General features: G+C 42.3%; 1 protein-coding gene across 1 annotated transcript; it reads left to right on the top strand.

The window, feature by feature from the left end:
- Positions 1-95: 95 nt before the first annotated feature.
- zhx2a (zinc fingers and homeoboxes 2a) lies at positions 96-27501 on the top strand. Its single transcript, XM_084942622.1, has 13 exons — positions 96-492; positions 15245-15735; positions 15953-16669; positions 17276-17488; positions 17648-17911; positions 18047-18262; positions 18650-18734; positions 19594-19779; positions 22352-22755; positions 24321-24567; positions 24701-24857; positions 25210-25329; positions 25926-27501. The coding sequence occupies exons 2-12, from the start codon at positions 15637-15639 to the stop codon at positions 25325-25327; spliced, it is 2706 nt and encodes a 901-aa protein (XP_084798748.1). The 5' UTR covers positions 96-492; positions 15245-15636; the 3' UTR covers positions 25328-25329; positions 25926-27501.
- The last annotated feature ends 398 nt before the right edge of the window (positions 27502-27899 follow it).

The raw sequence follows: 27899 nt of genomic DNA, 5'->3' as shown, positions 1-27899 counted from the left end.
GCGGGGGGCGGGACTTTAAGGGCCGCAAAAGCCCACCCCCTGAGCTTCTTAAATATTCAATTAGCTCCGAGCAGAGAGGCAGGCATCAGCGCGGGGGGCAACTTGACGGCAAGAAGACGCGGTTCATTCATTTTTGGAGCAGCGGGACTGCTTCATGGATCACTAGCACTCCTGTTGTGTTCCCGGAGAGTTGTTTCACTTTCTCCGGCCTGCCGTTAAACTTTTCACGGCCGTAACACCATGGACCCGCTGTGGACGGGCACCGGCGCTTCGGTACGGCATGCAAATACGTACTCTGACGTCGGCGATCATGTGGCTTTTGGCGTAGATCCTCCTTGTGATCGCCAATTTTTTCTTTCCTGTCGCCTGTTGTCTGCTCGGTTATCGAGCCGCCGAGAGAGTGTTTGAAACAGATTCGGCGTCTTTGTCGGCTCTCCAGCGGCTCTGGGATTGTACCGCACTACCTGAGCGTCGCGCCAAAACGGTGGGCAGGTAAGAAATGGAGAAACTCTTCTTCGTGTTTTTTTTTTCTCTCTCATCTCCCTCCTTCTCCCCACGGCTCCCCCCTCGAAAAGTCTCTCAAGTTAAAACTGCGTGTAGTTGTTTGTTTGCGCCCCTCTCGCGGCTCGTTCGGGCTTAGCGTGGTTCCCAAAACACCCACGCGCCTCTGGATAAATATTTTAACTTGTCTGGCCGCGTGAACTTTGCCTGCCCCTGCCGTTTCCACCTGCGTGCTCTCGCAACGTTTCCCGACAACTTCTTAATTGGACGTTTTTGCCTCCTCCGCGTTTCAAGTTGTGTGTTCGGTGCGTTGTGTGACCGTGGCGGGGGAAGGCAGACGGGAGGAACATCGTGCCTACTTTTCCTCCTCCCCGTGTCGACATAACCAGCAAAACATGGCCGTCCTTTGCCGACATGTTGTTACGTCGATGGCGAGAGGGGGAACATTTGGGGAGAGTATTTTTTTCCCTCCCTGCGCCCCTCTGTCACGTTTTCGGGCTGGCCAGAGGAAACAACCGTTGGGACTCCTTACCAACGGCGTGCACCAGCTCGCATTCAGGCGTGCTGAGGTTTGAGTGTAACTTTTGGAGTCCGACGTTGTTTATAGACTTTGATTCGTGCGTCTCTGCGATGTAGGCGTAACGTTACCCCTGGTGATGCCTCCTCCCCTCCCGAGACCGCGGTTCTTACTGCAGGCAGGCAGTGCTGTTGCAGTGGGTCTGAAACTGCTGTAAAAGCCAGGCGTGGTTCTCTTTTATTAATAATATGAAGTTTGGTCATGAGGCCCGTGGCCCAAACTGTGAGCAGCCTCTGTAGCACTCAGCTGGGGTCAGTGCTGTCCGTCCACCAGTACGTTTTTGGAAGTAACCTGCGTGTACACACTGAGGTGACACAATGCCCAAACACAAATGTTAACACATTGCCCAGTTATACATTCAGGATGTTTCCTTTAATAATTGTTTATTTATTTTTACACATGACAGTGCATACAGATCTGGCTCTGTCATCTTCATTACTGGATAAATACTCATTATGAACATTTGAGGTGCTTCAGGAGAGCTAAACTCAATCTAAAGACAGTTGGGTGATACCTCAGTCTGGCACTAAGTTTCTTTACCAGCTATGCAGTAAAATGCAGCGCCGTTGGCTCTGTTAGCGCTTCATTCATGTGGGCAGTCATCATTATTATTTTCCATGCAGCACATGGGAAAAATCATTAATGTGGGTGACTGTTAAATGTTCTTATTTACCAAATAACAGACAGAGGTGTTTGTGTGAGTAATAAGGAAAATTAATGGTGACATTCAGTTACAGCAGTCTGCAGCAACTGCCAGTGGCACTTGTGGTTTGATTATCAGTGCGCAGATTAAAAATAAAGCCACACTGCAAATACTGTCTATAATAATTAAAAGTGCACGTACAGTAGTGTACAGTCGGCATGGTCACTCCCTACAAGTGAAAAAACTAGTTGGTTAAAAAAAAACATTCCCGCAATTGTCTGTCTGGTGTAAATTTTTAAAATGTGTTGTTCATTTCACGCTGTTCCCTCAGCTCTACGATGACCTGATGTTTTGTGTTTCTAGGCTTTCTCTGATCAACAGCGATTCCTCCCCTCCCACCCTCTTGTGTTAAAGATGTAAGTGATTTTGATCACAGTGCAGTTAACCCTCCTGTCAGCCGCGTTACCAGCAATTCCTATGGGTATAAACTTGGGCTCCGCTCACTAAGCCACGCACCCTTGCTCTTTCTGTGTGAAGAGACATTTGGCTCGTGTTTTTGTTCTTCGCGTGGTTTTCCACTTGTGATCTGCCAAAATCAGAGAAGATGTTATGTAATTTGGAATGACAGCCGGATCGTTTTCATTGGTAGCTGAACAATCAGAGCAGATACCTTCTTTTCTGGATTAGAAGTACACAATCACATTTCGGGTTTTTTTTTCTTTTCTTTTTTTAATCGTAATTGCGTAGCTGTGCTTTATTGCAGAATGGTGTAGGGAGCGTTGCTGCCAAAATTAATAAGAAACCAGAAAATTTGCTCAACAAACAGACTGTTACAAGCCAGTAAAATCCCTATTGCCATCTGAAGTCAGGTACATGGGACAACACTACTGATTTGTTTTTACAGTTTGGCAGATGTGTTTAATCCCGTGAGAAACACAGTTTAATTAATTAATTAATTTTTAAGGGATGTGTTCACGGTATAGCTCTAGGGATTAGCGAAATGCACAGATGTCGGTGTCCTACCTTGTCCTATGCATCAGCCATCGGTCCACCATCACAACACTGTGGAGAATTTTAGCAAACAGACAATCATTGGGTTTATTTATTAAAGCGTTATGCTGCTATAGTTTTTAAAGAACTGGCATAAAAACAAATCTGCTCTTGTTTAAAAGCTGATTTTATTTATTCTCTCCTTCCTAGCTTCCTCAACAGTCTTTCTCAATGTACTGTGACCCCTTCGAATGTCACAGCCAAAACATCCAGCTGGGAAGTGAGCCGCTCTATTTGTTCCTAGAGGCGTTTTATTCGTTTGCTCTAGTCAGATGGTGGAAAATGAACAAGACTCAGTCTGTCACAGTTATTCAAATAACGAGGGGGGAAAAAATCAGAGCATCAAGAATTGGTGTCAAATTATAACCGAGGAACTGAATGAAAACAAAAAGATCTTTCTGTTTGATTCACTCCCGACAGCCTGTACACAAGCTGTTCCAAATCAAAGCAAAGCCAAAAGGTGCGTTAACAGTGGGAAAAGTCAAGGCGTTAAAGCCTGATGTTTTGTTTATTTAAAATTTTTTTTAAAAATTACACACACGCTGCAACCAAACTAGCTTTTAATCTTTCAACATTGTTTTTGTATTCTGACAATGAATTGAGTGCAGTCTAGTCAAATGTGACTTGTAGAGAGGACGTGTGATATCTCATTGTTGACAGTCATCAGGATTGGCACAGATGTTGTATGTGCCAATCATGCTAGCAATCTTGTGAGATTGTCAGAGTGCAAATAAGCTAATATGGAGCAGAAGACTAGCAGTTGAGGGGTTTTTTTTGTTGTTGTTGTTTTTGTAATAGAGAATTTCTGTTTGTGTTTTTTTTTTTTTTTTCGATAAATGAAAGTGGACAGGCAGCTTGAGGTTTTTTTTTAGGTTTTTTTTTTTTTTAGGGGTCTAAGCCTCCTTGAAGGCAGAGAATGACATTAGGATTAGATAACATATTTGATCAGATTGAACTGTTCTTGGTTTTCGGATTGCTTTTCTCTTCCCAGTCCAGCTCTTGTGTAATTTGTCATACCTTCCCTTCCTGAAGTATGGTTTCTTGACAGCCACCCTTTCACTAAGACCATTCCTGATGAGACTTCAGTAAACAGTAGATGGATCAACTGAAGCGTCAGATGCATCTGTGCATTTCATTACGTATTACATTTGCTGGCCTGGATGTTAGGCCTGCCACTTCTTTTATCCTCCAACAGAACACTACACGCCATGGAGAGACATGCAGGTTTTTGGCTAATAGCTCTTTGGGAATCACCTTGTTGGTGGAAAAATGTTATTTTACACCTCTCAGACTTCTATCTTTGGCATATTTAAAAAAAAAAAAAAAAAAAAAAGTTGTAAATTCAACTAAAGAAAGGACAGAATGATGTTTTTGTGACAGGCTGCTAGCAACAAAAGAAACCTATTAAAATTGGTTATTTGATAAGTCGTCTGTTATGTTTGCACACAATAGTTCATATCTTGAGTTGGATGCCTACTGGAATTCATAGATCAGTGTTAAATCTCTTAACAAACAAAATATCCTCTGAAGCAAATGTGGTGAATCAAGACTTTTACACAGTACTATATATAATGTGTACTTTTAAAATATACTTTCTTTTCTGCTGTTGTTAGCATTTGAAGTAAGCAACAGGTTTCCACATTAACCCCGGGCAGATTGTTGTAGTTTGTTTAACTCAAACAATAATCTGAAGCACGATAACATCAGAGCCTGTTCAATTTATAGTGACAGTTTGGAGGGTGTAATGATGGGAAATTTGTGTTAAAAGGGGTCATTGCCATAATGTACGCTTAGTAGCTCGATGGGCGTCTGCTTGATTTTTTTTATTTTTTTATTTTTATTTTTTTACAGCCGTATGCTAACAGTGAACCATCAACCCACGTTGCTTGTTTTTTTCCCCCTCCAGGTTTATGCATCCGGATAGAAATAATATAAACTGCATGTGAGTGCACAAGCATCAATTTATGGTCACACATTTTTGTGTTTGTCTTTAGCTCACGCTTGTATTCCACAATATATGGCTGCTGTTTTTTAGAGACTAGCAGACCTGTCGTGGGTTTTTAACACAGACTTTTTTTTTTTTCTTTTATACTAATTGGGAATGCATTTCCTGACCACACATCACATTTCCACATCAAACTGTGAGTCCTATAATGGCTGTCCATTCTCTTGGTGAAACACTGGAATGAGTCATCACGGGTTGGAGGATGGAGGTTGTTGCTGTCATCACGGCCTGTCGTGCTCAGCTTGGCACAGTACTGACATCACCAGCATCTACGCTGTGCTTTGTTCCAGTGTTTTCTCAGTTCAGGTCCTCCTCTCCGCTGTGCTTCCGCCGGCTTCTCAGACGTGTTGTTAGGTGACTAAGGCAACCACGGAGATGAGCTCATCACCTGTAGGTGGGGCTGAGAGGGAGGATGTGAGGAGACAACTTAGGGAAAACAAGAAATCAACACTTGTATTAGAGACTACGTGTGATGTCTGAGCTTGGTACACAAGAAGACGTTGGTTAGCACTTACCGTACTGTTGTATCACCGTAGTGATGCAGATGGACAACTGGAGCCAATGGAGACTTGAGCCTCACACGCATTATAACCTGTAAAAGTAATTCTCCATGTTAGCATCAGGTCGATATTTCAGCTTAAAAGAGCTGCCATTCGTCAGCTCAGGACCTAGCTGAATTCCTTGAAATATTCCCCCACAGCAGAAACATTTCCAGGTAAAGCACACAAAAGGTCGCAGCGTTCTTAACCGCTGACAGTTTTACGTTTCCACTAAGGCAATCCCCATCTCTTAATGGATCACTTGATATGGTGTCGCCCGCTAGTTTTCTTGAAAATCTTATCGCCGAATAGGGGGGCGGGTCACGGATAAGGAACTGAATGTACATTTACGATGCTGGAAATTCAAACTGAATGAAGGGTGTCGAGGAGAAAACTGGTGACACGGAGAGAAAGAAGGGGTGACAAAGAAAAGAAAGGAGACACTAGAGTCAGAATGTCTAAGCAGTGTGAGAGAGAGAGAAACAAGAGACAGTCTAGCATTGAGACTGCAAGATAGGTGGGTGTGTGTGGGAGAAAACTGTGTACACTGGAACCCACCATTAATATCTGCAGTCAGTCATTTTATAAGCAGTGGATCATTGTATTTTATTAAAGTGCTCACTGCTTAATTGCCACATTGCTATTCACCAATAGGCTTAATTTATTTATTTTTTTCCTTGTGTAAGGATTTTACCCTCCTGTGTACATCATCCATCAGCCAGTGGTCTTGTTTCTCACAGCTTCTGCAGCAGGATCAAACTTAAAATAAGTTGTGCTGAACAAATCCACTGGTAAAATCTGAACTTAACAACCACCACATGGAAGTTTTTTTTGTTTTTGTTTTTTTTAAAAAAAGTTGGTTTGATCTTCCTACACACAGTCATGTAGACCATTTGTGCCTGAGGATGTGTACACACTGGCTTCCCTGCTACCATCAGGCTGTGTCCTCAAGAATTTCAAGTTTAAGGGAGAGGGTGCTTGGAGAAGAGGGAGCTTGCTAAAAGGCTTTCTGCACTGCACCACGTCAGCCAGGGGAAACGCTCAGACACACCCCTTCTGCACAGCCGAGTCCAATGGGGAAAGGCTGGAGATCGTTCACAATATAAGCCACACCCACTGCAGGGAAGGCAGAGATTGACAGGTGGGAAATCCATCCGCACAGAGCATTGACTGCTCACCGAGGCTCGTGGCAAACACGAAACACTCCATTGCAAGGTAGTTTAGAGAAATGTGGAGGCAGAGTGTCCTCTGCATTTTGAGGACATACTATATGCAAACATCACACCGCATTACGCTACAGTGCAATTTCACTTGGGGCAAACTTTGGACTAAAGCTTTAAAAATCCCTCTCATGTTCTGTTGTTGACCTGATTTGACCTTTGCCCTACTTAATTTGTGCCCTAAATATAACCGAATAATCACATTTTGCCCTTCCCAGAGGGATCGGAAAAGCCTAATATAGTAAGGTTTGGCAAGTCATTTAAGCTTTTAAAAGTGTGTGGAGTACAAGAGTTTTATCTAACGGGAGAGTGAAAAAAGAGTGCACAGCTGGGGTGGGTGTGGTTGCAGTGGATGAGTAGTGTGCAAAGAGGAACACAGAACCAATTCGCCTAAACAAAAAAAAATGTTAATGGGAGATATATTTTTAAAAAAAAATTTCCATTTGTGGTTACCCAACACCACATGTGCTATCAATTCCTTACTTCTTGTAGTTGCTGTATCAAATGAGTGCTCAATGACATTTTGGCCCTCATCATTTGGGTCGCCAGGGGAACCCCATCAACGAGTGTTCATCACAATTGTTATTAGGGCTGCCACAAACGATTATTTTGATAGTCGACTAGTCACCGATTATTTTTGCGATTAGTCGACTAATCAGATCATGCATCCACCAGCATGCATCTGCTCTTATATAACTATCATTAGCTTACAGCTTTAAGTGTTTAAGGTATGTGCTCACTAAAAATAAAGACAAGATGATAGTTTATTAAATTTTAATGAAATTTGCAGAATGTTTCGGTGAAGTTTAATAAACTCCTTGCTATCTAAAATATAACAGGACACCGGAGTATATTCTCGAGAATCTCACATTTCTGATAATCAGCTGTGTAAAAACTATAACTTTAATATCAGCCAAACCGATTTACTCAGGAACAAATAAAATACTAAAAAAAAAGCTAAACAATAACAAGTTATCTAAGTGACTTATATGTGTTTAACCTGAGTAGCGAAAGACGGCAGTGGGTTTGAAAACGATTTGCCGGGTGTCCGGTGTTCTCACGGGCTCTAGTGAGCCTTGCCCCCGGCTCGCTATCGAGCTAGTGGGTAACAGACGTCTCCGAAAACGTCAGAGCGCTTTTGAAAATATGTGGTGTCTTGATAAACTGAGCAGATATTTGAGGTTTACACAGCTACATTCTCGCCTGAAAATATGTTAAACGTTTATTTTGTGACCCAGAAAGAATAATATTAAAACTAAGTAGCTGCCGCCATTGTTGGAAACTGAGCTGGGCTGCGCTATGAATTCTGGGACACAGCTTCTTCTTCTTCGAGGTTTAACGGCAGCTGGCATCCTGGTACATACAGTGCTGCCATCTTCTGTTTCAGTCCGTTATTACACTCTTAAATCCTACTACTTATTCCTGCGTCTTTTGGGATCTAACAAAGCTTCAAACGACGCGTCGACTATTAAATCAGTCGTCGACGATTTTGATAGTCGACGTAATCGTGACTAGTCGACTAATCGTGGCAGCCCTAATTGTTATATGTTATAATAACAACAGTCCTATAAAATGACAGGTAAAACGTTACTCTAGAAATGGCAGAGACCAAGTTTGTTTGTGTAACAATGCCCAAGACTGAGCTGATGGTTATGAAGTATAAATACTGTAACTAGCTTCTACACTCTTTCAGCCTGCAGTAAACTGCAGCTGTACGCATACGTCTCGGTCATGTCAGCAAAGCTTAAACACCAGGCTGCTCTGCTAGTAAAGTTAGCTAATGGCAAATATGATGCTAGTGGAATTTACATTATTCAAGTGTCTCCTTGCCACACTTTACACTAGCTTAGCAGGCCTCAGGGACTGTCCCCTGGACTAGGGTCCCAAGTAGATCCTAGTGGCAATAGCTGCCCACATGTAAGTTGTGACTGTGGACGTGTTGCACAATAGTGTTGGCTACAAGTCAGTTTCTGTCACACTTCAGGCAACACAAACTCTAAGATAGCCCACCATAGTGTGACTCATATGTTTAAGATGCATCCCATAAGAGTCCAGTAATGTGGGATCCAATGCCATACAAATATATTTATTTTTTTAGGATCAAGCCCCCCCCCCTTTTTTTTCAAAGACTAAACTCTTCTTTAAAAAAAAAAAAAAAAAATCAATGTTGAGTTGGATTATTCACATCGCAGCTGTTGTAACACTGATTGACCTCTGCAGCATCTCTGCTCTTGGATGCAAGCACACACTCGCGCACATTTTCTGTTGGTTACAGTGTTACCATAGTAACACAACCATCGGGTGCAGAGTGGGTGACACTTGGATATTTTTATAGCCTGCCCTTTTGTGTGTGTGAGAGACGGTGCTCTTGTGTGTGTTCAATGAAGAGACAGGTGTGTGTGCCCGCGCAGAGTTTTAATGTGTGAACAAGATTAAATGGAGGACTGGATTCATGATCAAATGCAGTGTAGCCTGCTGGACGGCGTTTCCTGTGTACTGCATGGGGAACTTGTAATGAGGTCACCACAGGGATGATGAGCCTAGTTTCCTGGAGGTGTCATATCAGGATTTGGTGAATTGATCTAGTAAAGAAAACTCCTGTTCAGTCCCCTCAACTTTAGTAGCTTAGAGAGTACAGTAGGGCAGGTAGATTTGAAAAAAGTAGTCCTTGTTCCACTATTTTAATCACGACTCCAAGACGGCACATGTAACAATAAAATGCCATTTAAGAAGCATAGGATGGGGCACATTCCCTTTTGGCAGAATCACCATTTTCATCATTAGTCTTCATACCAGCCCAGCAAAAGTAGCACTGCTCTGTTGCTATGCAGAACATACCAAGCCCTCAAACACAGTGCAGTACTTCGCTTTGCTCTAGAGGAGCCGCGTGATGAGATTTAAATTAATTCTGCGACGGTCCGAAATTCTGCTCTTCTCCCCTCCCCACAAGTACACGCGCACACACACACACACACACACACACACACACCCCAACTGGGACACGTTGTATTAATGGCGACGGTGCTTCTCCTTAACCACACAAGTGAGACGTACGCATTGTCCTCCTCACTGCAGTGGCTGACTCTTGGAACAAGCAGTCAGGAGGGAAAACTCTCAAAACAAGACAGGGAGAGAGGAGCACGCCCCATACAGCAAAGCCAAAAGAGCAGTGCGTGCAATACGTTTTAGTGATAGAAGATGTGTGACTGAGCCCTGTAGTCTTTTTTTTTTTTTTTTCTTCCCTTTGTTAAAGTATCAGCAAAGTCGTGTCACTCTTATAGTCGGTGCAGTTGCAGTTTTTTGGTTTCTCTGCCGCCTTCTTGTCCTCTGCGTGTTATTTTAGAGCTTCAGTGTGCCCGGTTGGATTGTACTTCATGCATGGCTTCAAGTGCGGTAACCGCAGAGGTTGCCATTCATGTGCCTTTGTGACTGGATGCCTGAAAACTCTGGTACTATGTATGTGTCACAACATCAATTTCCTCAGTCTTATTTGCTCCTCTGCTAACAATGAAATCCACCAGCTGTTTAGCTCAATCATAGTTCAGGTTGTATAGAGCAATGAGTCAACGCTAACCATTTCACATTTCAGACCCAGTGTGGTCTTGCAAAAGACACCTGATCAGTTTTTGCTTTATAACTTTGATTCATTGCTGTTTTTTAAGTTATCTATTAAAAAAATGCTAACTTCTAGAAAAATAAAGCATTGCTATGAATTATTAGCAGTTTAATAGGTAGTGACAAGCTGGCACGTGGGCTTTATACTCCTGATAGGTGTTTTTGTGTGACAGAAGGCTGCCCTGCTTGACCAAAAGTCCAGCCTTTGAGACACTTTTATCCTTTACCCCACTTTGAGATTATGTTAATGACGTCCAGAAATAGGAGTTGAGTTGAGAGAGCTGCTGTGACTCATCTGCTCACTGTCGTTTCCTTCTCGCTACCGCTTGGATAGATGTCCCGCCTTATACCACTGTTATGTTTCTGTCATATTAAATCATGATGTCTGTCTTCATACATTAGACAGGCTCAGTGGTATGCAGGGTTTGTATTGATTTCCCCTGTGTCCTCCTCAGTATGTATGCCAGTGTGTATCTTACGCTGATTACTGCCTGGGATGATAAATGTATTCGCTGCCTGGCAGCATTAAAATGTTGCTTCTTCAGAAAGACTGCTCCACTCATATAATGCACCAAGCAGACAGACAGCTAGACAACGGGAAAGTGCAGACAGACAGACGGCAGGCAGGCAGGCAGGCAGGCAAGGGGGCTGCCAGGCTGAGTATTCATACAAGTTTAATGAGCATCCAGACAGTCGGGAGTTTGTGACTCCAGCTCGGAGCTCACTCTGCACACAGACGCTGACTGGCTGATGAGGTTAGACACACTAACAAACAGGTGGGAGACTGAAGGTTTCACCTGGGTAGTGGCCGTAGCCAAGTTTGAGTATGGGGCGATTAACATTTTTGGTATTTGGTATGAAGTGAAAGTTGCCATGGCGAAAGCTCAGACAGCCAACTAGTTCACATTTCGTTCAGCTCTGCAGCTGAGGTGTTTAGAGCCAAGTAATCATTCTGGAAAGGCCTCATATTCTTTTCAAGGACACCTGATAATATATACATATAGTTGTTTTTTTTTAATGCGTGAGACTTTAGAGTATCCATTAAAAAGTTTATTAAGGTATCTAGATAAACCTAGACAGTTTTTCAGCACTGTGGCTGTTAATCGTACTTCTCTTTTCCATCATTGGATTTGGGGCTCCCAAGCAGCCAGCGGGAGTGCAACCCCTTCCTCCTCTGCTGAAAATGACAGAGTAGAGAAAGGAAGAGGCTGTCTGTGCCAGTGTTTCCTCAGTGTTCACCAGTATTTACACAGGCTTTTCTCTTTGTTTGAGACAGTCCATGCACATATTTAACTTGACTGCAACAAATCAGACTGCAGTGCGGTCTGTGTTTATGTTGTGTAATATGATGGACTTCCATCAGATTCTGAGCAGTGTCTGAGTCAAACTTGTTCTCGGCGTGTTTTTTGTTTTTGTTTTTTTTCAATAAAACCGGTGACTCAGTAGTACTGACTTATGAAGCAAACTCCTCTTGATCTCATTCAGTGACTTGGAGAACATTTTTGAGAAGCTTGGAGCAGCGAGTTGAAAGCACTGAGTCATTGTTGAGACGCGTAGAAATTGCTATAGCATACAAATACAGATGTTGCGTAAAGGAAAGCGTTTAACTTGCATCCACCCTGCTTGTGTGGGTTAATCTCAGTGCTCCCCCTGCCCTGTTGTGCCTCAATCACCTAACTGCAGAAATCCAAAAAATGCATTCAAGGCCGGTGAGGCGGCACTGGTTCAGTGGGTCATATGAAGTGGCTCTTCAGATGCAGCTGACAGATGCATCTCCCATTCTGCCCTACCAGATGTGTGCTACAGTGCTGGATTTTGGGCAAGGCCAGTGAGAGACACTGATGGTAAGTGGTGCTCTTGAGGGCTCAAATGTTTTTTTTTTTCCACATAAAAAGCATCCCAAGGAGGTTTTAAACTGAGCCAAAAACAGCACTGCAGTACCATTTTTATATCCGTTTTGTTAAATGAGCTCAGCCGTAGTATTTCTCTTTGTTAAATGGCCAGAAATAACATGGCATACAATAGCTCCATATTTACATAGTAGTGTAAAGACTGTCTGCCATACTGTAAGTTTGCTCACTTTGCTTTTGGATGTTGAAAAGACTGAGAACTCTCTTCTAAGTGCTGCTCATGCCTTGAAGTCAATATTCTGGAAAGTGGGTTTTCTTTTTTCTTTTTTTTCCTTCCCACGGACTGTACCTTGACCTTCCACAATGGCTCAGAAAACTACAAGAAATGTGCCAGTGTATGGATCCAGCAGGATTACAAATTCCCAGACTGTCAAAACACTGAGCCTGAAATTTATTTTAGTTTTTGTCTCTAAAAGCACCAAACACAGTTGGGTGGTGTGTGTGTGTATATACAACCTCCGTCAGGATGTAGCAGCCACTTGACTACAGCTCCACAGTTGCTATAGCGACACCATGGTAATGAGTCTGCATTTTAATGATGCCTCAGTGGGTCGTTTGAGGGGATGAGATATCTCGGGACAATGAGTGGACTTGCGAATGATGGCGTGTTGAAGGGGAATCGCGCCTTTTGATTAATGTGTAGCTGATGGAGAGATCCAGGAAAAGTATGTGAGACTCTCGCATGATCGCGAAGTTCAGGCCTAATATTTGCAGCTGATGGATTACCCTGAAGTCACATTGTTGCTCTTGCTCTGCCCTGCATCGTACAGTCATACTACTTATCGTTCTTCTGTCCAGATTAAATTGCTATGTGATGCTTCTGAGTAAATAGAAGTATGAAATATTTAAATGGTGTTGTATACATGGGATTTATATTTGGAAGAGGTTTTCTCGTCCTCTGTGCTTACGCGGGTTGATAGAAGAGCACCGCTGCTGCATCGACTTATTTGATTTTTACTCATGTGGATATGAGTATGAAGCTTCAGCGTGAGGCCTCCAGAATATCAATCGACTTTTTCAGTCAGATAAGCTTTTCTTTTTCCTCTCTCTTCCAACTCAGTACAATATTACCCAAGAAAAGTTTCCTATTCTCTCAGTCCTTCAGCTTTTTGTAACTGCTGCTACTTTATGAAGTTCTCATTTCCACTAAAACTCAAATAAAGAAGCTCGCAGCTTTAAAAGATTTGGATCAGAAGCTGCTTTATCTCTGGTTTCTCACTCTGTTCACGCTTGGCAGCACAATCTGATTTATGAATGATTAGTCAATATTTCTCAGGACAACTTGTCTTACAGCAGCAGACCTGTCAGCTGCATATATTTGCATACCGGCCGTGTTGCCGAGTCACAGTGATGAAAGTGTGATGATTAAAAGTTTTACTCTACATAAATAGACAACACTGGAGCACTGTTGTGGAACTTAAAATAAAAATCATCTCATCTAGTTGAATATATCTGCCGCTTATGAAGGCCAAGTGAAACTGACAGACTGTAACAATAGCAGGTTTGTGTGATTTAAATAAATGTTGCTTGAGTGACAGATTGAAGAACTGGACTCGTGAGTGGCATTACACTGGCGTTGTTTGGGTCCACTGGTCTCAAACTGTCCAGAGTCTTGAGGCAGAATCGATGCTGGGACAACACCTGACAAGACCAGGTTTGTGCTCTGTTGTAGACTAAACACAGGGAGCTACAAACCCCATGGACAGAGAGCACTCATATGACAAAATTTACTTCCCTTGAGCCGAATGAGACCGTTGCAGGGAATAACACACAGGTGTAATGTATAATATCTCGGATTTTCTTTTAATTTGTCACATATTTGTATTTATTCAGTTGCCATTTCAGAGAATTGCTGTTTGATCCAATATTCATTTTTCATTAGCCACACACAGGAAGATGTGTCTGATCAGTGAATAATTAATCTAAATTGCAGTATAGACAACCCACCCACAGGAGGTCACGAGCCAGTGTACTGCTGGTAAATTAGAGGGTTGCATCAGGTACAAAATATTTGCCAAATCAAATATGCAGATCAGAAATAATAAGATTTTCATCCTCTGTGGCAACTTTAAAAGGAAGCAGTTGAAAGAAGAAAAAATGATTATGCTGCTCAAAAAATTATAAGTAAAGGATTTCAACTTGAATATTTCATTCATCAAGACTTAATGTGGGATTTAAATATCCCTTGATCCCTTAACCCCCATACCGGTTGCAGCTGCGCCCGTCTGAATAGTATCTTCCTGATAAATAGACGTCCTCTTTCTCTCCACCATTGCCATGTTTGCTCATAGGTGATCATCTGATTCTTTGTTTGAGTTTTTTTTTTGCTTGTTTGTTTTTTTAATATGTAACTTGCATGTTGAGTTCCCAGCGGTTGTTGAACTTGGCAGTATATGAATTAAAATGAAGAAGTACAGAGTTATGCATCAGTCTTCCAGTGTATTGTGTTGTTTGCTCCTCTAGTTTACTTCACCTAGCTTCTAAAAGGTAGTTGGCCAGAAAAGTCCAAAGCACTGTTGGACTTTTTCTGTTTCCCAGTCTTTTGAGGGCCAGCTTTGTACTGCTCTGACCACCTGTAAGCTTTCTGCTGTGCTTATGTATCAGCCACCTTTTTTACTTTGAGCCATTTTTGCTCACTGCCCAGCGGTTGGCTTTACCTCCTTTGGACAGTGGTGTGCTGCACCTCTACATGGGTCAGTTTGGTGCCAACTCAAGAATATTCATGTTTCTTCTACCCATGTTGTTTTTTTGTGTGTGTCTGTTAAAAGGGAACTGATGTTGTGAGAATGTTTATGGTTCTTACTTTGTGGTGCATTGCGTATATTGTACATTATAGAAAAAACATTTGTTGTTTTTTTTATTTTAGAGCCCAACATATTTTATTTATTGGTGTAATTCTTTAAAATCATTCCTGTGAAAAGCTGGTATGACTCATGTTATTCATATATTGCCTGCGTCTTATGTAGACACATTAGACCACACATGCCTTGCTGATATAACTGTAACATGCTGCTATCTGCATACAAATATGTCATTCTAGTTCAGCTTTGATTTCCTTGTCTTTAAAGTTATCATAGTGTCATAGATGTGATTTAGGAAGTAGAGTACATGCAAGGAAAAGGGAAATATGTTTTTAAACATATATAAAAATTACACTGCTTTTTCTCTACTTTCTGCCATCTAGGTAGCGTCCTATCATGCAGTTCGAGGAGATCAGCCAGCACTGGAGCTGACACTGTCAGTGAGCCCAGCCTACATGACACTACAGGAGTCCCATCTCTGCCAGACTTTCACCGCCTACTGTCCTCCTCCTGCCTCCAGCCAATAATTTTACTCTGGGGGGGGGGTGAGTGTTCCTCAGACTCCTTGGCTTCTGATCCCAGTCTCACAAGTTGTCCGGTGCTTGCTACCTCGGGATCTATATCTGTATTCCTCTAGTAGGCAGTCCTCCTGACTGCACTTCAACACCTTAAGACTGTCTTTGCATACAAGTCCTGCATCCTGGAACTTCAGCCATAGCCTCCTTTACAGCATCCCTGGCCAAACACGAGCACCGGGACAAACCCATCCACCACCATGTCCAGTCGACGTAAGGCCTCCACTCCCTGTATGATCCGACCAGAGCAGACAATGGTGGAGCTGGATGATGAAGCGGAGGACTCTCAGAACATGGAGGTAGGCTCTGCCGACAGCATGTGGGTTTTCAGTATTTTTATTTTTTTATTTTTTTTTTTTAATGGTGCGCTTAGTTGAATTACTTTTAGTAATCCATATTTGAATAATTGTTGGGAGGAAGAATTCGATTTGTTTGGAGTTTAGTGGGCATGATTCAGATGATAAATTGATATATCCAGATTTAAAAATGTAATTCTGTTGTACCTTCTCCTGCCAGACAACAACAGAGAACCATACCCAAGGGGTGCCTATGGATAGCAGTTCAACACAACCCGAGCAATCCATGGACTTGGATGTAATGGAAAAGGCCTCTGACCCTCCTTTGGCTCCTGACAAACCAGCAGATGAGCCACCAGACATTTCTAAGCCTCAGCGCAGACAGCAGGGGGGATATGAGTGCAAATACTGCCCCTTTTCTACCCAGAATTTGAATACTTTCAAAGAACACGTAGACGCAAACCACCCAAATGTCATCCTTAACCCCCTGTACCTGTGTGCTGTCTGTAACTTCAACACAAAAAAGTTTGACACCTTGACAGAACACAACGAGAGGTGCCACCCAGGGGAGAGCAACTTTAAATTTAAACGCATAAAAATGAACAACCAGACAATCTTAGAACAGACGATAGAGGGGTGCAGCAACAACGCTGTCATTTACAACACTTCTGGTGCCATTTCCGGCAAAGGGGACGAACTCTGCACTGTGCCACTGAGCAAACCCACCACAGTCAAAATCGGTAAACCAAAAATAATGACATCGGATAACAAACGGACAGACTCCCAGTTGGGAAAAATAACTGCAGATCTCACCAAGAAACCAATCACAGCTGTCAATGTGAATGGTACGGTCATCATCCCGGAGTCGACTCTCCTTAAAGCAGACGGCCTTTCTCACATCATGCCTTCCCTGCAGCGGCCTCTAAACTATACCCAGGTAGGAAAAAGTGGAGGAACAGTAAGCAGGAATTAGCTTAGCTTAGCTGGACATGAGTGGAAACGACTAACTTCATTCTGTTCACATTTAAAACCTTTATTTTGAATCTTTTTTTTTTTTTTTTTTTAATAAAGTCATTGTTTTAAATTATACAAGATGTAACATAATTATTAGTTAGCTTAGTAGCCTGGCTAGCTTTTTCTCCTGAAGAATTTGTGCTAACTATGCTAACTCTAATTCTTGGGTTTAGCTCCATATTTAGTAGATAGTAGTTAGAGCGATATCGCTAGAACCATACAAAAGTTGGCAGATTTTGCTGTTAATGCTTTGTTACAACCATGCACTCAATAACCCAGTTAGTTTTGTGATATTTGGATAGGTGTTTATTTTGTGCAGTTTATCATTGCATAGCTAGTCATGCAAAAAACACGATCTTCATCTACAGTCCATAAAAGCAGAGTAGCTTACATGGCGAATTAAGTTTTCTGCAGGTTTCTTCCTGTTAAAATAGAGGGTATTTTTTTTCCTTCCCACTGTCACCAAGTGCTTACTCTTAGGAGGGCATCTGATTGTTGCATTGCACTTTTTTTTCTTTCTTTTTTTTAGGTGCCGAAGATTGCAGTGCCCCTCAACACAACCAAATACAACCCCACACTGGACGACAACCTGACGCTGATCTCGTCCTTCAACAAGTTCCCCTACCCAACACAGGCTGAGCTCTCGTGGCTCACCGCAGCATCAAAACATCCAGAGGAGCAGATCAAAGTCTGGTTCACCACACAGCGGCTCAAACAGGGTATCAGCTGGTCACCTGAGGAGGTAGGAGAATTGTGTTAATTTTTTAGCTGTGTCCCGGTTTTTCACAATAAACAAAAACAAAACATAGTAATATAAATAATAACTGTATTTAATTTACAGTCACTAAATGTACCAATCAGGTTGCGGGACATGTATAACATGTCTGTTTTTCAATGACAGGTGGAAGAAGCGAGGAAGAAAATGTTCAATGGTACAATATCCTCCGTGCCTCAGACTTTCACCGTGGTTACTCCTCAGCTCAACTCCCAATCATCTACCAACCAGTCCACCTCAAGCACGCCCTCCAAACCCATGCAGCCAGCAGCCTCTGTCCTGCAGTCCCTGCCCTGTCAGCTCCTGGGACAGACCAGCCTTGTGCTGACTCCTGTAGCCAATGGCTCTACTGTTACTTGTGCACCACTGGCACTCACAGTGGCTAACCAGGTACAAAACTCTAGGTGGAAAATGGCAGTCTTTAAGGCAGCAGAAGCAGGGGAGGGGTAAAGTTTGCCTTTGACCAAACTGTTTTAACTTGCCTTAGATTTGAGCATGTAAAATGTTCTTTCATGATTACTGCAGGTGGCGCAGTCGCTCAAACGACCCTTAGCCTCTCCTACGGTTGCTACAGAGAGTAAACGGCCCTCCATCATTCAGACCATCTCTGCCCCGATGGCCACATCCAAGCTGGCATCACCTAAAGTGCTGAGTTTCACCGTTGACCCCAATAAAACATCAGAGCAGCTGTCTGTGCTGAGGTCCAGCTACACACAGTGCCCTTTCCCTGAGGAAGATGAGGTAAGAATAAGCAAGTGAGAAAAGTTTTTTGTGCTACCATGATAGGTATCACTGCTTGTATTTTCTAGTTTTTTTTCCCCAAACACCCAGGTGGTTCTTTTATGTTTGTTTTTTTTTCTTCTTCTTTTGGCTGCTCCTTTTAGTTGTTGCCACAGTGGATCTATCTGACTTATCCATAGCATCCTGATCAGTCACACCAACCCTCCATGTCCTCCTTCACTACAACCATGAATCTTTTCTGGGAAGATTCATGGATGTGGGGAAGAGGTAGTCCTCTTTGGTCTTTCCATATCCTATATCCCTGCTGTGTACATGTCCATTGCCAAACATGCAGTTGAGGCGAAAATTACTGTAGTTATTACTTTGATGTATCTTGTCATGTGGTAGATTTACAGGCTGATAGAGACCACCGGGTTATCCAGAGGAGAGATAAAGAAGTGGTTCAGTGAGCAAAGACTCCTCAATCTCAAAGGTATGTGACGTATTTAGTGCTGCAATAAGGAAACGTGAAAAACAAGCGCACTGAAGGGCAAGTGCTATACTAAAACTTGTGTTTTATGATGTTTTTATTACAACATACTGACGTCAGTCTGTTTTTTGGGAATCCCTAATATTGACCTCTGTATTGTTTTCATAGATTATTTGTGCTCATGTCAACATTTAAATTTAGTGTAGTATTTTAATCTTTTTCAGTCATTGCGAAGTCAAAATATTGTATGGGGGGGGATGTTTTAAAGAGCTCAAACAGAGTGCTTATGTCCTCCAGTGGCTAATACATTGCTTTAAAGTTTGGAGATGATCCAGTGGAAACTAATTCTTTTTCCTAATTCATATGACCCGTCATGAGCTTGAAGCATTGCCTACTAAAATAGTGTATTTTATTATCTTTATAAGCAATAAAAAATTACAAGATTATATCTTTATTTTGCAGTGTCTGATTTCATTTTTCGCATTTGGTGTGACTGTGACCTGATTTTCACCTAAATTAAATTAGCTTGAGTTTCTGTTATTATCTAATATTCTACAGAATTTGAAAATGATATCTTTGAAGACTGGATACTAATCTGCTAACAGACAAATTATTACAAACTGCCTCTTTTTGGCAAGAGAACTACATTTTTCTCTATGTGCAACAAGTACATTTAGTACTAAAAGGTGGATTTGAATGGCTACATCACCATAATTAGAAAATTATACTCTAAAGCTGGCCTTTAAGGATAGTTTCTAGGCATTGTGCTGTATCATCCAGAAATAATATTCACATGTGTTGTGTTAGAAGAATATCCTAGCATGTTTTGGTCCGTAAATATTTCTTTCTGTCGTACTTGAAGGTGTTCCTCCTCCACCTGTGCTGGTCAAAGCAGAGGTAACACCACTTCCTAAGGATGCCCCAGTAAAGAAAGCGGTCCCCAGCCAGTTTCCACTGTTAGAGAGGGTGAAGGGGAAGTCATCGGAGCAGCTGAAGGCGCTGGAGGAGAGTTTCCAGAAGAGTAGCTCTCCAACAGAGGCAGAGCTAGGTAAAGCCTGCAGCAAAGTCTCTCTCACAGGGGGGAATAGTTGTGTGCATGATAGGGAAAAGTATTTAAAAAAAACAAAACAAAAAAAAAACAAGGCTGCGGGTCGAGTTGAAGTGTTTTACATTAGCCTTGTCGTTTAAATTTTGCCGGGCAGTACTGCACAAACATCAGTGACGTATATCACAATAAGCCCAAGTCCAGAAAGCCCACTGCCTTGCAACACCCCTAGTTTGTAATGATGAACTCCAGCGGTTGCACAGAAAAGCTGGATGTAGCAAAAATGATACAAACGTGTTTCTTCAGGAAAGTGTTGGCAAGTGTCCTGCTCATGTATATGAAACAGGAAGCAAACTGTCATGTTATACGTAACACCAGCTACAGGTGGAGACATCTGTCATAGGGCTGTGCGATATGACCAAAATCTCATATCCCGATATAAGAATTCTGTCGTCCCGATAACGATATAAATCACAAAAATGTAACATTTTCTGTAAATTCTGTGAATCTCGGGCAGCTCGACTTGCATGAAGTGTTTCCAGCTGCGCGTCATGTAGCTGGAGTCGAGTGTTTTAACCGATGCATGAAACTATACATTTTTAGACATAAGTTGTAACGGCCGCCGTTTTCTTTGTGAGTATTTATTACACGGCGTGCTGTGGGGAAAAGCCTGTTCTACCGTTTGAGTCTAAGGTCTATTTTTTAGCACCTGGGGGCTCTTTTCTACTTCTCATCCGTAAATAATCTGCTCTTTCACGTGATTCAGTTTATTTTGAAAAGTCTCAACAGGATCTTGAGCTTTATTGTGAAAGGTTTATGTGGTACATAAACAAGCGGACACGTGATGGTGTTACCGTCGATGTTGCTAACCACAATGCATAAAAACAGGCGCTTGTCCGTCCGTAGTGTGGTTATATAAAATATAAGAGAAAGAGAGAACTTTAAGAAATGAATATAGCCACTACAGTGACCATCAAAACGATGAAAAAATATTGCCGTAAACAGTTTATTTTGCGACACCACGAAACAAACGATAGCGTAAAATGAAACGATAGATGTTTTTATATCGTCATCCGATATATATCGTTATATCGAACAGCCCTAACCTGTCACCTTGTGTTCTTCTGATACCTCATTAGGCCTTTTTGAGCTTCACCAGGCTTTGTTGAAAGATTAACCTACATTTTAGTTAGCTAGCATCTTTTATGACAAATCAGTGAAACCCAGGAACAAAACTTTCAAGCAGAGATGAAGAAACAAGAAGAAACATTAATGGGTGGAGTAGGGATTTATGTTATGAAGATCAAGGTCACCAGAGTTTAAATGTTTCAACTGAAAGTGGTGATGAGGACCTGACCAAGTGGTCAAAATCAACAGTGAAAATTAGTCCATAGTTGATATTGGCATGTTGGTGTGGTGAGCTAGAAACATGCAGGAAGCTCTCCACCACTGTTTGGTGCTCCTGTTGAGCGCAGCAAAGGCCAGATAACATGCCCCATTTCCACCCAGGAAAAGGGTCGCATGAGCCGAGGGAAAGTGAACAGACACAGAGCCCAGTAAAGGAAGGACACCAGCCAGCACAACCAGGGTGCTGGGACATAACCGCGGTGGCACAATATGACCCAGCCCCACAAGGTACCCACCTGATCTCCACCACCCCCATGACTGAGGGGGGCAGACCAGGGGAAAGAAAAAGGAGAGGCCCCCATATAGACGTCCCACAACAACCCATACCACCCAAGGTAGAGAGGGAGAGCCGCAGCTCTTAGATAGGGCCTGAAAAGAAAAATGCTTTTCCATACGTCTACCAGCTGCAGGTCACCCAGTCCAAAGCCAACCTGGCAGAACCCGTTGGATGCCATCCTTGGGGTGGATCCATCCCCCATCCAGCACCAAACCCGCTCTGGCCAGTGCCAGGAGATGACCTTCAACCTTCCCACCACAGCAAGACACCAGGCCAGCCCCAGCACATCACAGATCTTGCAGTGGACAGAGACATTTGAGCACTGAAGGCTTCAGCCGAAGAAGTTATCTGCAAACTTTCTAAATTTGCTGAGAAACTGATGTCATGTAATGAATGTAATTTTTCTTTTATTTCTTGGTGGTTAAACCATCTGACTCCACATTTTTGATGTGTGCAGATCAAAGACATAGGACAGTCGCCTTGGAGATCAGTTAATTATGCACAGAGCGCTCTGTGTCAGTCAGAAAATGTTGTGAATTACAGAACTTTTAATGTACTCGTTAAAAAGTGAAGTGGTATTAGCCAACTAGTTAGTTATGTTCTATATCATGGTCCTAAATTTAGGATGTAAATGTTAAAATTTCTTTAAGAAAAAAGTAATATTTTCTTCAGTCTTTACTAGTTCACAGCATGCGACTTAATTCCCTTCCACCCCAGAGGAGCTACGGGCTCGTCCCTGGTGGGTGCCTGGTTGGCAGGAATAGCAGGAATATTTTTAATGAGGCCATTTTTTAAGACCCCCAGAGACAGACCAAATTCCAAGGTTTTAAAAAAAAGAACTTAAATAAATAAAACTGTGTGAGCTATTGAACTCCTATTGTTCTCCTGCAGATCAGCTGGCCCAGGAGACCAGGCTGTCCAAGACAGAGGTTGACTGCTGGTTTTCGGAGCGCAGGGCACTGAGGGACAACATGGAGAAGACTTTACTCACGATGGCTTCTAAGAACACGGAGGACAGAATAGAGCGGCCGGGTGCGCTGCTTAATGGGGCTTCTCATCGAGAGCAGGACGGGAAGCCTCTCCGCTCCTCTCCGCATCCACCTGTCCTTTCCTCCTCCTCGTCTTCCTCCCCCCCTGTGCTTGCCGCTTCCTCCCCTCGGCCTCCGACCCATCCCTCATCTGCATCGCCTCCCATCCTCACGTCATCCTGCTCCTCTTCTCCACATCCTCCCATCCTGTCAGCCTCCACGAGCCCAGCTCCCATCAGCAGCCGCTCCCTCGCCCTCCTCAGGGAGGTAAGAGTTGATAAAGACACGTTTCCATTTATGCTGATTACATAGCAGAGTGTTAGAATATGCAACAGAGTATAAACATGAACTAATGTAAACCTAATTTTAGGAAAAGGTATTTTAAGTTAGTTGGTGAGATGTTAAAGAAGTGAAACATTGTGGACGGTTATCATATAGAAAAAATCTACATGATTGACTCTGTAACACACAGCAAGATAATAGATGAGTTTGACGTACTCTGCAAATTTGGAACAGAAAGATTTTCACACATAACATGCGTATATTTTTAGCACTTTGTTCACATATTATCTTCCACATTAAAACACCTAATAACATGTTGCATAACCATTAACACACACTGCACATGCCTGCTGTAAATGCTGGCAGTTGCAATAATAAAAATAAATGATAATAAATTTTATTTGTGGGCACCTTTCAAAACACTCGGTCAACTTACAACACAAAGCAACAAGAACAGTATTGAAAGGTCAGGATAACAAAAATATTAAACATAGAACATCTAAAACAGGATCATATGTAAATGAACCAAATGGGATTTCAGCTGATATTTGAACTCTGTCAAGGAGTCAAGCTGACGAAGGTGCTATCGTAACAAGTTCCAAGAAATAGGGAGCGAGTGAGCTGGGTGGACGTAATATGGTCCGTAGACTTGTTGCAGAGATCTCTACCGTCTGGAGCCAATTGGTGTCCCAGAAAAGAACTCCTCAGAAAGAATGAGGTTAGAATAATCCAAATGAGGTGACTGGACTATGACCCAAGGCTTGTATGCTGTGTTGAGAAAGAAAGAAAAGGGCGAAGTCTAGAAATGTTACAAAGGTGGAAGTAAGCTGAGCACGAGACGTTACTCATGTGGGATTAGAGTGACAATCATCCACTAGAGATAACAAAAGGTTTTATTCTGGAAAGTGAGGCTTTTTGATCTTTTGGTAAGAATAACTTTACTTTTATTGCCACTGATACTGAGCTGATTGACTGTCATCCAAGTGGTGATGTCCTGTAGAGGAGGTGAGGAGTACAAAAGAGCTCCTTGCACATGTAACCCGCTGATTTCACCACTGCTTGTCAAGGCTGCTGCCTTTTTCTGCTGGAAAAGGTCATGTGACTAATCGGCAAAGGACATACTGTGATTGATATTGACATCATTTCCTGTGTGCCAGCACTGCATGTGTTATCCAGGGTGGAACAAATACATTGTCATTTTGAACGCTTTATTTTGGATAATGTTATAAAATACATAAAATATATTTATGTGTTCATGTGTTCCTTTCAGGTGAGCATTTTTAAGTTGGCTTTTGTAGTTAGTTTTGGTTGGTTATTGGTACTCTTTACAAATTTTTACATGTCATTTGTCTGTCATTTAATGTATAACACCGCATTCCAGATTTTAATAATCCATAAGCCAATTGTTAATATTTGTATGACAATTTTTTAAAGTTATTTAGTTGCTAATTGTTTAACTTGAAGCAAGAGCACAGAGGCCCAATAAAACATGTCATTTTTGCTTTGTAATTTTTGAATTCCACGTATATCTTTGTTGCTTGCCTTGACAGACGTTTTGCCGGACCCAGTGGCCATCTCCTGAGGAGTACAGTCAGCTGGAGGTGCAAACAAGTCTTGGACGCACTGACATTGTACGCTGGTTCAAGGACCACCGCTCTGCACTGAAGAACGGCGAAACTCTCAACTGGATGGAAGGTTTCCAAGGCGTTGCAGAGAAGCAGAAAGCAAGCCAGGAACAGAACGGTCAGAGTTCTGAGAAGAACAAGTGCATTTCCTTGGAAATCAAGGCTGTAAAAGGTAAGTTTTGGAGGAGAACATAGAGTAGTGTCATTTTTTTTCTTTGCTTTACTTTTTTGTAGAGTCTGAAACTCTTTGGCTTGTTTTGGTGCTTCTTTTGCTCAATTTCCAAATTCTACATCTCTGTGTTCAGTGGACGAGGCTGTTGAGAAAGTATCTACTCCAGAACAGTCCAAACAGCCAGAGCAGGACAAAGTCCAGCGGTTGACAGACAGACTGGCCGATGGTGTGACCGACCTGAGCCGGACCAGGCCGGACCAGAACAGCTCAAATGCCACTGAAAAAGGAAGGTGAGTGAAGAAGAGGCAAAGAAAGTCTTTTATCTTCTATTGTCAGAGTCATGTTAGGCAGAACAAAAAAAAAAGAAGAAACTTGCTGCCAATATTTGATTTTTATTTATGTATTTATTTTAAACTCCTATCTGAGGAGTTATTTTAAGATACCTTTCCAAGAGCAGTCCAGAAGTACCGCATCATATGGACACTCTAAGCTGTGGGTGCCGAGCTACTGATTTTCATGAAGGGTTTATGCTGCATTTCTTAGAAACATCAGTGCAAAGCTTAAAGAGAAAGTCTTTTCTTTATTTCCAGTTCCCAGAAGCAGTCTGTTTGTGTTCAAACTTTCAGTCTGCTTTCTTGCCAGGTGGGTAAAGGTGACCTTGGCTGTGGGGGAGGATGGTGAAGGAGGAGCGGAAAGACAAAGGTTGGCAACTGACACGGACATTCTGACCTTGGAGCAACCGGGGAGGGTCACTGGTTGATGGTGAGTTGAACTGGGTGAAACGGCCCTTTTTATTTGTTAGCAGTGTGAGCTTAAATCTGTTACAGTAAAAACAGAAGACTGATGTGTGAAAGCATTGCACCTTCAAAGTCTGCCACTAAGGTTTCATGGTGTCTCACTGCCTCTCACTCATGCTGGGATATGTTCCAGTCCTCTGAAACCATCCTATAGGAAACATGGATAGTGCTAAGAGATTTATTTATGCCAAGTGAAGCTTGGCTTAAATAAATGGTGAACTGCTCCTTTTTTAAGATGCCACAGCTGCAGCCTCCGGCTGTCCAGGAAGTTATTAGTGTGCAATTACCTCTGATTGGTCCTTCACAAAGATAGCAGACACCATCAATTAGCATGGAGATGGACTACATGTTCACACACAAATCATTACAGTCACAAGAAGGCAGAGCAAAGGGAGCAGATGACAATAAATTTCTGTTTCTACTGTATGTCCACAACAGCAAACTGTCATAAAAATATTGAATTCTAATCTGGGGAAGCAGATGAAACACATTTAATTTGAACACGAAAGGAAGAACTGTAACACAAGTATTGATGCAGGCTTTGTCTCTGGTTCTGTACAGTACATCACTGACTGCTGAGTCACCGACGACCTGAGATGACCAAACATGGAAGCAGTGATGTCATTGTCTGCCTGTGATGTCATCCCAACATCCTGGGGGACTGTGGAGTTGCACCATTAAAGCACTTGATGGAAGCGTAGACCCTGACATTTAGAGGAGTGCCAAAGCTGGACTTGATGCATTGCTCTTACTACAGTGCTCGCTCTTTGTTTTTTGTTTGTTTTGTTTTTTAAGAAAAAAAAAAAGAGCCCTGTAAATATTTTCTGTATTACTAGAGTTTGTACAGTTTTCCTGAGAAGACTTTTTTTTTTTTTTTTTTTAAAGAAAAAGGCTGACTGTTGTCCCAAAAACCTGGAATGTTCGGTTTGGTTTTGTTCTTTGAGATCAAACTGTATGATATAGTCTGTCATTTGCTGAAGATCAGACGTATTTTTTGAAAATCACTACTCGTTATGAGTAGACTTTGATGGCACTTGCATATTTCCCTGTGGTAGTGATAGATATTGTCATGACCGCCTGAATGAAAACTGTTAGGAACTTTTGTAACTTTTTGCTTGTCTTCTGCACCTTAACTCGCCCTCTGTAGAATTACAGTAGAGAAGATGGAAATCACTCAGAAGTGTCAGAGCAAAGGAAGTACAAGGAGTGATGGTATTTTTTGTTTTTTTCTTTTGGGCAAACTGAACACAGCTACAGCTTCACCGCTGAGAGACCAGAGAATGAACACAAACAGCCACAGACCAAGACTAACCGCATTAGGGTGGATGCATGAACGCTCCGTACATGCTAAACTCTGTTATCTTTCCTCATTGGCTCGCTCCTGCGTCAGAACCCGAGGCATGTCCAAGACACTGAAACAGTACAGAATGTTCACGTTCCTGATTAACTCCACCGAGCGGAGGGCGGAGTGTCTGTTCGATCGCACCGTGCTGCCTTTTCAGCTCTCTTATCAGACGTTTCCCGTCGGCCTCAGAAGTGGGCAGAGCACAGCCGGGCTGAGGATTTCAGCTTAGCGGTCCAGTGTTTTTAAAAACTTGCCTGAAAACGCCAAAAGCATATTTTTGAAAACATAATGCATGGCACACGATAGTCAAAGCTCCTTTACTTGAGCCGTGTCAGGTATCCACTTTGCTCAGCTGTGATCTGTGAGCACGCCGCTGGTGAATACGTAGGTTCTTCTGATCAAAGCCAGATCGGGTTCAGCTGATTTCTGTACAGACAGACATTTGGAATGTCACAGCACCCAAAGCTGTCATGAAATACTTGCATGTACTTCAACTTTTTTTTTCGTACTCATTTTCAAGAATGATTAAAAGGAATAAATATTTAATAATAAATATTAAATATTTGTGCAGTCAAAGAAAGTTAACCCTCGGTTTAACAGCAGGTGCATGGCTGTGCGCTGGCTGAATGTCTGTTGCTGCTGCTACTGCTTTAGTTTCATTTTCAGTTATGTATCTGGGATACTGTAATTTTGTTTTGTTTTTTTCTTTTTTGCTAGTATGAAATACAGCTTGTATTTTCATTTTCTACTTACAGTCTGCTGTAACTCAATAAAAACACAACCAACTGTAAAGCCTTCCCTTGGTCTTCCAGTGTAAATGACACACACACACCAAATTTAAAAGCCTTTTGTGAAGGTTTGGCATTAACAGAATTTCTGCATTCAGTGCTCATAAAATGTGGTCTAATCTTCATCTAAGTCACAATTGCAAACACAGCCTGACTGTAGGGGGTTTGCATTGAAATGAACTGGGCAATCACTGTGTGGGCTGGGGAAAAGGATATGTCTGTAGCTGTAGCTTGTGTACAAAGATGCGAAAGAATTTAGAAGAACCCCACCCACACCTGTTTCACTTCAATATTTCTGGAGTGTTTTGACTAAAGAACCCTCAAGTCATACCACAGAATTTAAATCAAGATCAGGTTTTTTTCCCCTCTTTAACCGTTCTGTTGTAGCTTCAGTTGATTGAC

Source organism: Perissodus microlepis, chromosome 11, assembly GCF_051167445.1.
Source record: "Perissodus microlepis isolate ML-2025 ecotype Zambia chromosome 11, ASM5116744v1, whole genome shotgun sequence".
In the NCBI taxonomy this organism is placed as follows: Eukaryota; Metazoa; Chordata; class Actinopteri; order Cichliformes; family Cichlidae; genus Perissodus; species Perissodus microlepis.
This window is presented reverse-complemented; position numbering and strand designations above follow the sequence as displayed.

Excerpts from the sequence above, each read along its gene's own strand:
- zhx2a (XM_084942622.1), top strand. The coding sequence starts at position 15,637 with ATGTCCAGTCGACGTAAGGCCTCCACTCCCTGTATGATCCGACCAGAG. Across the intron at positions 15,736-15,952 it reads AGGACTCTCAGAACATGGAG|ACAACAACAGAGAACCATAC; the intron begins GTAGGCTCTGCC and ends TTCTCCTGCCAG. Across the intron at positions 16,670-17,275 it reads GGCCTCTAAACTATACCCAG|GTGCCGAAGATTGCAGTGCC; the intron begins GTAGGAAAAAGT and ends TCTTTTTTTTAG.